Source organism: Amphimedon queenslandica, unplaced genomic scaffold (genome assembly GCF_000090795.2).
Source record: "Amphimedon queenslandica unplaced genomic scaffold, v1.1 AMPQUscaffold_13416, whole genome shotgun sequence".
NCBI classification, from domain to species: Eukaryota; Metazoa; Porifera; class Demospongiae; order Haplosclerida; family Niphatidae; genus Amphimedon; species Amphimedon queenslandica.
The window spans coordinates 210,396-223,776 of record NW_003546348.1 but is presented as its reverse complement, the minus strand read 5'-3'; the positions used below and the strand labels follow the sequence as shown (position 1 = coordinate 223,776).

The window sequence follows — 13,381 nt, the reverse complement described above, 5'->3', positions numbered from 1 at the left end:
CACGTGGGTAAGTTGTATGGGCGATTGGGCGTAGTCACAAAACAAGGCGTGGTCCCAGATATGGCAGAAGAAGCAGCTTTCCTGAATGCTCTCAGAAGACTGGAATTGGAGCAGGATAGAAGCCAGGAAATAAGACCCAAAGTTTTGGATGAGGTTACACTTGATGGCATAGTCAAACACATACAGAAACTAGCAGCATCTAATGATGGTGAGCCTCAATACGTGTCATTGTCATTTACACTAATCTCACAATAGCTAACAGGATCATCGTAATGACTGGGGCAGGAATATCAACTGGTTAGTATTGCAGTATCAGCTAATATATTCATACTGTACTATTACAGCTGCAGGTATTCCTGATTTCCGTACACCAGGCACTGGACTTTATGACAACCTACAGAAGTACAACCTGCCTAGTCCACAGTCAATATTTGACATATCATACTTTCCAGTATGTTCTCCAGCACTCTCCTCTCCTCTCTCATCTTTCTTGTCTTCTAATAACTGATTTAAAATATTTATTTAGATGAATCCTAAGCCATTCTTTCACCTTGCTAAAGAAATGTATCCAGGGAATTTCAAAGTAAAGTTAGACTATAATATACTACTCCACACATTATACACAATACGTAACACACATCACTCATGTATATGTATTACCTGTACACTTGTAGCCAACACTTTGTCACTATTTCATTCGACTCCTGGAAACAAAGGGACTTTTGTTGAGGAGCTACACACAGGTATGAGAGGGAAAGAGAGAGAGAGAGTAAGAATCAAAATTTATTATTTTAGAATATTGATACTCTTGAACGAAGAGCTGGAATAGCTGATGAGCATCTTGTGGAGGCTCATGGAGCTTTTCACCTTGCTCATTGCATTACCTGTGGCAAAGAATATCCACATGAATATGTGAAAGGTACTAGTACTACTATGAAATATACATTACTCTCCATATGCATATACACTCAACTGTACTACCATATCTTGCTGTATCATTGTTTACATATCCATGCACTGTTATTACACAGTATGCTATAATAGAAATAATAATATTATTATTAGAAATAATAATTCCATATAGAGCAAGTGTTTGCTGATAAAATACCACTCTGTACTGAAACTGATTGTGCCTATGAGCCAACAGAAGAAGGAGAGGCATACAAAGGAATAGTTAAACCAGGTATGCATTAATGATTGATTGCATTCACTGTATAATTAATAATCTTGTTCTTTAGATATTGTTTTCTTTGGTGAAGCTCTGCCTAAAAGATTTGGTGAACTTGCCAGTAAAGTAAGAAAATATGTCATTATTATACATTTTAGTAATAATTACTTTGCAATGGTTTAATTTATAATAATATTATTAGGATCTTCAGAAGTGTGACTTGCTGATTGTAATGGGCACTTCGCTTACTGTACAACCATTTGCTTCTCTTCCTAGCAAGTAAGGAGAGGGAGAGATGAAGAACTGATTCACATTTTTTTAGAGTTAGAGAAGATTGTCCTCGTTTGCTCATTAATTACGAAAAAGTTGGTGAAGGGCAAGTAAGTGACATCACTGTAACAAGGTACCTTACAATAATGTAATGTGACAGGCTGATCCTCTCATGATGTTGCTTGGCATGGGTGGAGCTGGTTTTGATTTTGGTGATAAAGCATACAGGTTTATAAATGTCCTACAGACAAAAAAAGAAATTATTATAATATTCATTTTGTTAATAGAGATGTGTTCCTTCAAGGTACGTGTGATGAGGGAGTGAAGGAATTGGCAAAGAGACTTGGATGGGAAGTACGTATACATCATACATCATGAATGTATGCACATATGTACCTTCATTATTCATATTATGTTCATCTATTTCATCTCTTTGTAACATAACAGGAAGAGTTGATGAGTTTGTACAACAGTGAGCATCAAAAACTGTCTGAAACTCCCAAAGAAAAAGAAAAGGCTGAAGCAGAACCAACAAAGAAAGTAGAAGAAAAAGAGAAAGAAAGTGGTCAAGTGGAGGGGCCAGGTGAAAAGAAAATAGAAAAAGTTGATGATGATATGTCCAAGAAAGCAGAAGGAAAAGAAAGTGCATCAGTTGAGAAGAAAAAAGAAGATAAAGGTGCAACACCTCAAAAAGCAGAGGGAAAGAGCCTGAAATAGCTGAAAAGAAAAAAGACGAGAAGAAAGAAGTTATAAAATAAAAACCACTTGCCAATTTTTAATAAATTATAGCGATTTGTAGTTTTGTATTCTTAATAATTATATGATTGTTTTTATACCATCAATTTAATTAAAGAAATAATAACATTATAATAATATATAATTTTGTTGATTTGGATGGTTTGTATTGATACTCTTTCTTTAATGAATACAGCAAAAACATAAAACACTCTTTATTCTTTATGATTCATCCTGTGGAGAAATTAAATGGACATTACTACACATTATAACAAAACTATCACTATATGCATGCACAGCCCCTAAATATATTCCAATCCCTTTTATACTGTACAATGTACAGTAGGAGTGGCAATAAGAAAAACTGGTGTAATTATTATATTAAATTGGTAGAATGATGGAGTAAATTTTAGTAATAATTAGTGTGCTTAATTTGGTCTTTTCCAGCTCACTAAATACTAAAGGTCAATACCATCACTTATTATCTATTTTTTGTATACATAACAATAACTTTATAATTATATTAACAAGATTAACAACACAACAAGTTTAACTGAATGTGCATGAATGAGTAGATGTTGTTCTTTTTATATTCTTGTTCTAGCCATTACTTCATGTGCCTTTTTTTGTGAGTGCTTTGGGGAAACAGATATTCATAGCTTCACTCAAATTATCCCTCGGATATTTTGTTGCTCCTGAACCTGATGAGCGTTCCCTGGTATACTGAGGTACACAAATCAGCAGTGCTGCTGTTTGACAATATAATTCAGCAGTTGTGTCATTCCCATCATAAAACGTGGCACATCCCGATATCTCATCCAAAAAAGGCTTTGATTGGCACCAAGTGATCTCTCTGAAACTGACATGTGGATCAAACAAGAGATAAAAATCAAAATCTTCATCTTCTTCATAATCAATTTCTTCAGGTTCGAATAAAAAACCACGAAACTTGTTTGCTACTATGCGATTATCATCACCATGGCCATATCTCCATCTCCAGACGAGTGGTTTAATAGCAACATGAAGACCAAGTGATTTTGCTGTACAGTAAACAAGAGCATCAGGTCCTTTGAGGTATCTAGCAAACTTTTTAGTGTTAGTATTAGCAAGAGATTTATTATTGTACCAGTGTTGAGAGTAAAAGCCGAGTATGCCTCCCTCTCTCATGAAGTGAGGACTATGAAGAGCAGCTTGGAGCTCCTTATAGAAAAGATTACAAGTGACATCAAATGATCTGATGGTTGGGCTGGTCTCTTGATAATAGAGGTTATAAGTGAGTGTGATCCTGTGACCCGATCCAACAGGAAGAACCTCATGCTCCACATCAGAGAAGAATGCTCCCCATTGAATGAGAGTATTGGAGTCACGGGACCAATCAAACGTGACTTGTCTTCCGTTATGACGAGTGACCAGTTCTCCTCCAGTGAAAGGTGAGGGGAGACACACGACAAGACTACCAAACATGTCTTTAGATCTAGGAGTATCAACATGACTCTTAAAATGGCCTCCTGTACAGTATATATTCATCTTGTACAGCTCTGCCCTGATTGGTGATGATATGTCCATTACCTTTTCTATTGTGGAGGGTATCGGAGTATTGAGAAGATTGAGATTAGTTATATAGCAATCTGTGTCTAGTTTAAGAGCATCACGATAGTCTTTATCAGTGACAGTTTGAGACCCAAGACCAAAACTAGCCACAGAGCAAGACTGGAGCAGGTCCTGGAGTACAGTACTGTCAGTTGATGGTAGCTTTAAAGGTTGAGGGGACCATTCTCCAGACTTCTTCTTGTAAGAGATGAGTACTGTACTCTCACTGATAGATCCACCACATGCAAACCTGGACTCCAATCCACTAACTACTTTCCCTAGGCTTGAAACAACAGTCATATGAGCAGTGCCTTCTAGACTTGAAACAGAAGAGGATCGATCCATCATTGCCATCTTCCTATAGTTATTGGGCTAAAGTCTAACAAAGCTGAAGATAAAAATGATTTGTGGGAAGGCCTGACTGAGTGATGGCTGGCTGTTTTATAATCTCACAACCAAAAAATCTTATACAGGGAAATAAAACCAGACAAACAGGTTATGCACATGGTAAGCACACTAGATGACACCCTGGGCAGACCCAAGCTGTGATGCCGCAAACTCAGGTGATTATTAAGACACACAGGGCAAACCTAAGGACCAACATTTGACAAATTATCAGGTACATGTACGTGCTATAAGGATTATAGGATGCATACAATTTCTTCTTCTTCCTCTTCTTCTTCTTCTCTCTCCTCCTCCTCCTCCACCTCTTGACTATCATTGGTAACTTGAGATTGAGTTAGTATCTCATCTCCCTAAACATAAAATTAACAAAAACTAAACATGCATAATTATATAGTATACTATAAACCTTGAGTGTTCTGTTCTTTAAGTTTTTGACCCCAAATGCCTCAGAACAACCATTAAGAACCAGTACCTCCTAACAAATAAAGAACATGCAATGTACATACAATGCCATTGCATCATGTTCATTAGCATCATTATCTCTTTGTCTAGCATACCTTTACTTCAAATACAAAAGTTTCCAGAGCTCTCTTTACTTTAGGGACATAATTAGTAAGCAATGGGTTAGCCACAACCTTTGAGTGACCACAGTAGTTCTGCAATAGCCTTGTGGTCTTTTGAAATATCTTTATAATCTGGAGCACATTATCCTAAAATTTTTAAATGTCACACCATTAATCATGCAGCATGCAATATATAAAGGGCATAAATATATGCTTTGTCAGTTTGCCTACAAGTGCATGTACATGTATATGCATATGTACTTTTCTTGTCTTGAAAGATGCTTTAATGAGTGGTAGGCCTTGCTTAGAGAAAATCTCAACAAATGTCATACCAAGCTTTAGACCAGCAGCAATTACTGGCTTGGAATCAAAAGACTGGAAAAAAGGAAAGAGATAGAGAAATAGGAAATTATAGAGGATAAGTGTTTAAAAAATAATAACATTACTTTACCTTTACATAGTTCATGAGCATGTTCATAACTCTGCTGCACTGTTCCAGTGTCATTAAACCAGACAACTGATTCTAAAAAAAAAAAAAATCAATTTCATTGCATTAAATGATGATGAAAAGCTGTACCTGTGATAAAGTCACGTTTTTATTAAGTGTACTCTTAGCATGATTGTTGATAGCATTCATCATACACCGGAAATAACAAGAAAATGTAGTCCTGTAGTAAATAATGCATATATAAGAGAAGAGAAAAAATATTATTAGTAAATAATAAAAGAAATAAAATTAGGAAAAAAAGAGAGTTTTTAATCTTACAGGCTGAGTGTTGGTATCTTTGTTGATTGATGAATACATGCCTCTTCTTCTTCTACTTCTATCAGTTCAGTAATAACTTCAGTGCAGAGCTCTTCAACTACACCCACTGGATTACTAGCATATTCTATATAATACCTTGAAACAAAGGAAAGGACAACTATATATTTATATTAGAGATTATTACATACTTGATGACAAACTCAAGACTATCATTCTTGTGAGTGACTCCCTTCAACTCATCCCAATTAACATTTAAAAGCTTCTCACAGCTTTTACCTAAAAACAAAAAAAAAAGATTGATGATCAAGAAAGAACAAATGATTGAAGCACATCATGAAGAGACAGAGACTATACAACATGTATGTAGTCTTACTAATATTTATTTTCAATCCGTTGGAGGAAGCTTTTGCAATTGACACGAGCAGCTTACAGTAAGCAGCTGCTATGGTGAGATTAGGAATACGACCAATAAAAGTCTGGCAATACACTATAGCTGAGCTAAGTAAGAAAAAGAGAGCTTATAAAATCCACCCACAAGTTCCTCAAATTTATTGCTACAATTTACTATACATTAGCTTTACATGTACAATGTACATGTATGCACATAAAAAAACTCAATGCTACCCTACCCTGCTATAGAATCAATGTCAAAGATCTGACTAGAGGAGAGTTCCAAAGAACGATTCGATAAAACTTTTAAAGATTCAATCAATGATTCATTGGTGAAAGGACTAAAGATGAGAACAATTAAGAACATACGTGATTTGATGGAGTAATGACTTACAGACTAAAGAATGAAGACATTATGCTGTACAGGGACAACATGCAGGAGTAAATAATATCAAGATCTTCATCATGCTCATCCTCTATCTACAGAAGGAAGGGGGAATAGATACAGCATGTATAAGAGGAGGAGAAATTAGAGTGAAAGGCATAAGCATGTGAACATTTAAATGATTTACTTTGTGGAGCTCTTCAAGGTGATTACATAGTGAATCAAGTATTCCGTTCTCAACAAAACTTGCCACAAATCTCTTCTTCTCTTCATTGTTAATTCTTGCCTTCTAACAATTAAAATCCATCATCACTATAATGATATATGATAATTATGATGCTTACGAAACCAAAACTTCCTTTCGGGAGGGATCTCTTAAGGCTCTCCAAGAGGAACAGAAGCTCTGACGGTTTCAACTTTACACTCTGAGACTCCAGTGGTTGCATGTGTGTATCAACCAATGAACGTGATATAGCTTTGTATCCTAGAGCTCTGTAAGCTGACATCTCTAATGGCCTAAAACAACAACAACAACAACAACAACAACAACAACAATAATAATACTTTTGTTTATTTTTGGTATGATAAAAAAATAATAATAGTAATAATAGCAGTTAATATATAAAATGCACCCATAATTCACACTAAGTAGTAAGTACATGCATTATGCATAATATTATAATACCTAAATAAAAGCTGAAATCTGTCATAAAGCAAGTTCCCTCCTCCTCCTCCTCCTTTCTTAACAGATACTGTGTCATTGTGATCCTAGCACAATAACAAAATCATTAATGCAGTAAATACTTCATACACAAACTACTCATACCTTTCCAGTGGCTGTAGCTGCAGTAGGTGCCATACTTTGATTCATTTGTGTCACAAGAACAGACTGATCCTTCTGGGTCCTATATAAAATCACATTCATATGTTACATCAAAAACTTAAAAAATTTCTAAAAAAATCCAATTTTAATCGGAATCAGCTCAAACTTGATTGCTACACAACATAAGAACATGTATATGCATCAGAAAAAATGACAAAAATGGAGAATTCTCTCCGAGTCATTTTTGGTCAAATTTGGCCAAAAACCATGTACTATAGTACAGGGACTTTGGTCTGATTTTTGAGTAACTTTAAATATTAGTAAAAAATTCAATTTTGATCGGAATCAGCTCAAACTTGCTACATAACATAAGAACATGTATATGCATCGGAAAATGTTATAAAAATTGAGAATCAGCTCCTAGTCATTTTTTTGCGAAATTTGGCTAAACACCCTGTACTATAGTACAGGGACTTTGGCCCGGTTTTTAAATAATTTTAAAAATTCATAAAAAATCCAATTTTGATCGGAATCAGCTCAAACTTGCTACACAACATAAGAACATGTATATGCATCAGAAAAAATGATAAAAATGGAGAATTCTCTCTTAGTCATTTTTGGCAAAATTTGGCTAAATACCCTGTACTATATATAGTACAGGGACTTTGGCCTGGTTTTTTAGTAAATTAAAAAAATTGTAAAAAATCCAATTTTGATCGGAATTAGCTCAAACTTGCTACACAACATAAGAACATGTATATGCATCAGAAAACATTATAAAAATAAAGAATTTTCTCCTAGTCATTTTTGGCAAAATTTGGCTAAACACCCTTTGGCCTGGTTTTTGAGTAACTTTAAAATTTGTAAAAAATCTAATTTTGATCAGAATCAGCTCAAACTTGCTACACAACATAAGAACATGTATATGTATCAGAAAAAGTTATAAAAATGGTGACTTCTCTCCTAGTCATTTTTGGTGAAATTTGGCCAAATACCCTGTACTATAGTACAGGGACTTTGGCCCGGTTTTTGAGTAATTTTAAAAATTTGTAAAAAATCCAATTTTGATCGGAATCAGCTCAAACTTGCTACACAACATAAAAACATGTATATGTATCAAAAAAAGTTATAAAAATAGAAAATCATCTCCTAGTCATTTTTGGCAAAATTTAGCCAAAGACCACAACATAAGACTATAGATTGACTCACTTGCTACTGGTACGTTTGTCTGTGTTACTAATAATAGAACTGGTACTAACATCGAGAGTAGGGAATGGACCACTTGTCACTAATTAATATAATTAATAATATAATAAATATAACAGTAATTTAATGATGTTGTAGTAAAGGGAAGGTTATGATGATAACTATTAGTGCCAAACATATATCTTTCAAATTCATGCATACATGTACATGCACATACCAGTTAAAAGTGATTTGAGTTGATCCTGTAGTGAACAAATATTCTTAATCCTCATCAGAACCTTCCAGTTCATCTCTTTATCAGACTCTGAAGCAAATGAAGATACCTTGAAAGAGAAAGGGAGGGAGAGAGGGAGGGAGGGAGAGAGAGAGAGAGAGAGGGAGAGAGAGAGAGAGGGAGAGAGAGAGAGGGAGAGAGGGAGGGAGAGAGGGAGGGAGAGAGAGAGAGAGAGAGAGAAAGAGAGAGAGAGATGTAACAGCATATACAAGTGCATATGTTCCTTTCCTTACCAGTTCCCTGAACCAGTTTATAGTGTGTACCAGTGAGGAACATATTAACTGTCTTTCATGCATGGAGAGCTCTTCAAATAAGTCCTTCTCTAGTTTAGATGGACTGCACAACACAATGGGGCATCCTTAAAAGAGAGAGAGAGAGAGTGGATCATATTAGTGTATTGTGTAATGCATAATAACTAATATAATGACACTATATACTTTTTCTACAGCCAATATAAATATAGTTTTACCTAACAAAGCATCCACTTCTTCCAGTCCTCCATTAAGTACTTGCTCACACGTCCTCAGTAACTTGAAATGAGAAGGAAGGGATGCAGCAAGAGTTGATCTGAATAAAAATAAATAAAATTAAAAATACATAATGTGCATGCATGTACAAAAAGTAGCAAATTAACAGACTTTTGTGCTGAAGAGGATTTTAATAGATCAAACAGCTCCACTGCTATAGGGTCAGAGTCACCATCTGCTGCAATTGGATCCAAATTAAACTGCTGCTTTGTAGACAGTCCACCACTGGCATCACTAGAAATAAATATTATGATTGGGTTAACTTTCAAAATTTGACTCGGTGAAGGAACAAAATTGTGTGGGGCAATATAATTTTTATATATAAACCTTTGAGTCGTGAGGTCAACAGCTTCAATGACATATATCTCTTGGAATTTACCAGTGACTTCTTCAAGAAGATATTTCTATAGAACATTACACATAGGGACAAATAAAGAAAAAGAAGAAGACAATCACTACAAGTATTGTTACTGTACGTTGTACACTAACTAGAAAGTCATTGTGGATTTCTCTCTCAGAGACAACACTTGCCATTTCTTCATAAAAAGATGACAGGTCAGTACAAGCATTGATCACTTGTTCAAGCATTAGCTTAGCCTACCAAAGAGAGAGAGGGGGGAGGGGTGGGGAGAGTGAGAGAGAGAAAGAGAGAGGGGAAGAGAGAGAGAGAGAGGGGGGGAAGAGTGAGAGAGGGGGGGAAGAGAGAGCTAGAATGCTGGACTATAGTGAAGATGTACTTGAGACAGGCTGTGTGTTGATAAGCTGGTATCTCTCGTATTTATAGTTGTTTCATGAATATTTCTAAAAAAATAGAAAGAGCATGCTATGTACATATGTATGAGGGAATACCCTTTAGAAGTAAGTTGTTTTATCATTACCACAGCACCAATGATACCCATCTGATGAAACCTATAAATACATGTACATGTACATAGCATTATACTGTCTTATCTTTATTGACAAACATGTAACACTCTCTCTCTCCTTTCCTTACAGTGGTTCATGATGGTGGAGCTGCTTCCTAATGATAGAATGAAACTCATCACTAACAGAGCCAGTGAGGGGAGAACCAGAGGAGCAGGTCAGTGTACTGAGGATTGCATAGAGTCTCCTCACTTGAGGCAAACTGAACTGATTCAAATAATCAAGAACACTCTATGAATAATGAATACATTACAAAGACTTAATAATAATATACATCCAGTAATACAATAGGAATTTTGTGTACAATAGTAAATTAGCAATGCACCTTTATAAAGCAGGCATACATGTACATGTACATGTACATTGGAGCATAAAAGAAGGAGTGAACAGTTTAGTCTGTGGCTTAACCACAAGAACTAGTTAAGATATTATCATACTTGTCGTATTATAGATTGGAACTACATGTACTTATGAATACATAATTTATGTGCTTGTACATACATAGTTAGCAACACTAAATTCATCAGTCAATAAGTCTCAGTTCTTGTTCTTTTATGTACACACCAGCTTACTTTAATAAATACTGAAAACTTGATCATTTGATGCAGAGACTTATCAACAAGCAGTTCCAATACACTCAACACACAGTCTCTGTTGTGACTGATCCCACTGCCAATGGTATCAATCAATGATACTATCACTTCCTAATTAAAAAAACAGTTAAAATGTACATGCATGAACATGCATAGTTGGATACCAATCAGAAATTAGTACATGTTGCAGGTACCTTTTGTTTGATGGCATCGAAACTGGTGAAGAGGAGAAAGTATAGGCTCTTTACAAAGGAAAGGACAAGCTCGTTTGATGAGTGACTAATGAGCTTTGAACAGAGGGCCAATGTGCTCGGGAATATGACTGGGACACTCTAAAATAATAATAATGATAATAATAATAGTAATAATAATAATGATAACAAATAATAATAATTTTACTGAAAGTTGGGAATTAAATAGTTCATCGACCAGCTCCGCGCTAAAGAGCCCACTCTTAACTTTAGCTATCACCAGATCAAAGACAGCCTTCCTCTTGGCAGTAATCTCATTAATGATACACAATATGAACAGGTCCAATGAGGAATGAGAGGACTCATCATCAACAGAACCAATTACCTTTAGCAGAATAAGACTTAAAGGGTATTGAGAATACTTTTTAAAACCTTTATCCAAGCATCGGGGACATGCTTTACATATTGGAGTGATGAGCAGATGGAGTTTAGTATAGCATAACTGGTACTGTTACCACTATTATAAATAATAAATAATAATAATAATAATAATAATAATAATAATAAAGATTATTATCAATAGGGAATAATGGAGCATGTACTATATCCTCAATACCTGTTAGTTAGTGTGGGTACAGGAGTAGATGATGCATTGGGTCTAGTCAATAGACATGTCTCAACATCCAGTCTTTGTCTCAATTCTCCTATCACCTAACACACACACACACACACACACACACACACACACACACACACACACACACAATAATTCCTACATGTCACCTGTGACATATATGTCACATGTGACATATATGTACATGCATGTAAAGTACATGTACATACGTGATATGCGTGTACATTATGTAATGCTATACAGTTGTATGCACATGTATATGTACATGTAAGAGAAATACCTTGATATGGTTTTTAGATGTAACTTGACTCGAGATATAGTTAATGAGTAATGGTAAATCAGGGACACTACAAGATGAGATCCTCTCCAATGCCGACTCCAATATCTGCATAAAAATATAAAAATTAAATTTGCAATCATATGCATTACTTCTTCTGATAAATCAGACGGTATGTTCAAATTAGATAAAGCTTCAATGCAGGCAGCTACTAAATGACTCTGATTCTCTAGGAGCTCTCTTTAATACGAGAGAGAGAGGGGGGGGGGGAGAGGGAGAGAGAGAGGGTGAGGGAGTAAAAGGGATTTATCACTAACTGTAGCTTTTTTGCTAGTTCAGATTCATCATATGAAATAATAATTTCTGGCAACAGCTGCACAATGTCTCGTTGAATGTCTTCGGGAAGAACATCAAGAACTTCAAATAACTTGTCGAATATAACCTGTAAATAAATGTACATGTATTTTTAAAATATCAATTATATTTCTCTTTATATACCTTCTCTTCGATAATGATATCCAACCAGTGAAGCTGAATGAGTATTAGCTTGGGGACATCACAATATCTTGCATCCACACCACTACATGAATATCACACACAAAATAAAACATAATTGCATGTACTGTATGCATACATACAAAGTGTCAGCAAATTCCAAGAGCTTCTCAATAAGGATCAGTGCAATTTTTGTTTGGAGACAGTCTATATTTAGTAACACGCGACTAAAACTGATTGAACTATAAAAAGAACATTATTATTTTATCCATATTTAGTAACAGGAAACAAACCTGCTTTCTGTGTCAATGTTATTTTTCATTGGTTGGAGACTAAAGAGAAGCCTACAAACAGCAATTATATTTTTAAAATCAAGCAGCTGCATAAACATATTTTTAGTAAAGTAGAATTACATAATTACTCATTGCTACATAATAGGTAAGGCTATATGCTATACAAACTCCATTAAGAGCATTAGAGGAAACTTTTAATTTATGAACGAGAATACACACATGGCTCCAGCTGACCTCTCTGATTCCATGACGTATTGCTCGTAACCTTTAACAAACTCAGCAACTGATTCCTAATGAGAGAGAAAGAAAAAGATACATGTACATGTGCATGTAAAAATTAAGGACATGTTCTCTCCCCTCTCTCTCTCTCTACTTACCTCTGACGGTACATTCCCTAATGTACTGAGGGATTTGGTGAGTTGGTGTTTGAATTCTTGCGCACTAGTGTCTACATGTAGTCATGTTTAGTTATTTTAAAATAATTATTATTTTTAAATTAATCGTTTTACTTAAAACAGGAGGTGAGTTTTCATGTAGCGTCACTCCAGCAGCACTGAGAGTTGATAAGTAGCTCTCACTCACAAAAGATGTCTTTTGTCTTTTTGCTAATAAAATTCATTAACATTTAAGTAAAACCACACCCACAGACACGCCCACTCATAATTGAATTGCAACTTTTCTCTTTGCTCTTAATTCTCTTACATGATGGCTGTTGTTGGGACGGGTATCGAATAGATTGGTTGCTTTTTCTCTTTGAGTTCCGTCTCATGACCACTGGACAGTCTGTGCTGACAAAGCAAAGCAAACGAGCACGTGGTCACTGGTATTTGGCGGGTGTTGCTATAGAAACACTTCCATGACCACGCCTACAG

General features: G+C 35.4%; 2 protein-coding genes across 3 annotated transcripts; one reads left to right on the top strand and one right to left on the bottom strand.

The window, feature by feature from the left end:
• The first annotated feature begins 12 nt into the window (after nt 1-12).
• Nucleotides 13-2,162, top strand: LOC100641763 (NAD-dependent protein deacetylase sirtuin-2-like). The gene is made up of 13 exons (XM_019996288.1): nt 13-208; nt 256-297; nt 345-451; nt 527-583; nt 675-743; nt 796-919; nt 1,085-1,183; nt 1,239-1,294; nt 1,371-1,447; nt 1,491-1,548; nt 1,599-1,666; nt 1,726-1,792; nt 1,886-2,162. Exons 1-13 carry the CDS (start codon nt 61-63, stop codon nt 2,153-2,155), a joined length of 1,242 nt encoding a protein of 413 aa, XP_019851847.1. The 5' UTR covers nt 13-60; the 3' UTR covers nt 2,156-2,162.
• A 193-nt stretch (nt 2,163-2,355) lies between these two features.
• Nucleotides 2,356-13,355, bottom strand: LOC105312707 (Fanconi anemia group D2 protein-like). 2 transcript variants are annotated; one of them, XM_019996286.1, is made up of 41 exons: nt 13,212-13,354; nt 13,019-13,114; nt 12,887-12,957; nt 12,744-12,799; nt 12,510-12,560; nt 12,360-12,458; nt 12,220-12,301; nt 12,039-12,163; nt 11,874-11,961; nt 11,725-11,829; nt 11,427-11,521; nt 11,243-11,327; nt 11,019-11,195; nt 10,814-10,951; nt 10,599-10,730; nt 10,097-10,257; nt 9,952-10,011; nt 9,840-9,903; nt 9,592-9,699; nt 9,430-9,506; nt 9,214-9,336; nt 9,045-9,142; nt 8,809-8,933; nt 8,519-8,624; nt 8,305-8,383; nt 7,099-7,177; nt 6,958-7,040; nt 6,617-6,788; nt 6,460-6,561; nt 6,282-6,367; nt 6,127-6,228; nt 5,871-5,995; nt 5,686-5,773; nt 5,498-5,632; nt 5,309-5,399; nt 5,183-5,254; nt 4,993-5,106; nt 4,726-4,878; nt 4,575-4,643; nt 4,420-4,518; nt 2,356-2,407 (listed from the first exon to the last, which is right to left on the bottom strand). In XM_019996286.1, exons 1-41 carry the CDS (start codon nt 13,276-13,278, stop codon nt 2,396-2,398), a joined length of 4,050 nt encoding a protein of 1,349 aa, XP_019851845.1. In that variant the 5' UTR covers nt 13,279-13,354; the 3' UTR covers nt 2,356-2,395. The 2 variants fall into 2 exon arrangements, with proteins under 2 accessions (XP_019851845.1, XP_019851844.1); XM_019996285.1 differs by lacking the exon at nt 2,356-2,407 and having other exon boundaries at nt 4,373-4,518; nt 13,212-13,355.
• Nucleotides 13,356-13,381: the final 26 nt, after the last annotated feature.

Coding starts and splice junctions, on each gene's coding strand:
- LOC105312707 (XM_019996285.1), bottom strand. CDS start 13,278: ATGAGACGGAACTCAAAGAGAAAAAGCAACCAATCTATTCGATACCCG. Junction 12,164..12,219: donor ATATCATTATCGAAGAGAAG/GTATATAAAGAG, acceptor ATTTATTTACAG/GTTATATTCGACAAGTTATT. Junction 11,830..11,873: donor CGTCTGATTTATCAGAAGAA/GTAATGCATATG, acceptor ATTTTTATGCAG/ATATTGGAGTCGGCATTGGA.
- LOC100641763 (XM_019996288.1), top strand. CDS start 61: ATGGCAGAAGAAGCAGCTTTCCTGAATGCTCTCAGAAGACTGGAATTG. Junction 209..255: donor ACTAGCAGCATCTAATGATG/GTGAGCCTCAAT, acceptor ATCTCACAATAG/CTAACAGGATCATCGTAATG. Junction 452..526: donor TTGACATATCATACTTTCCA/GTATGTTCTCCA, acceptor ATATTTATTTAG/ATGAATCCTAAGCCATTCTT.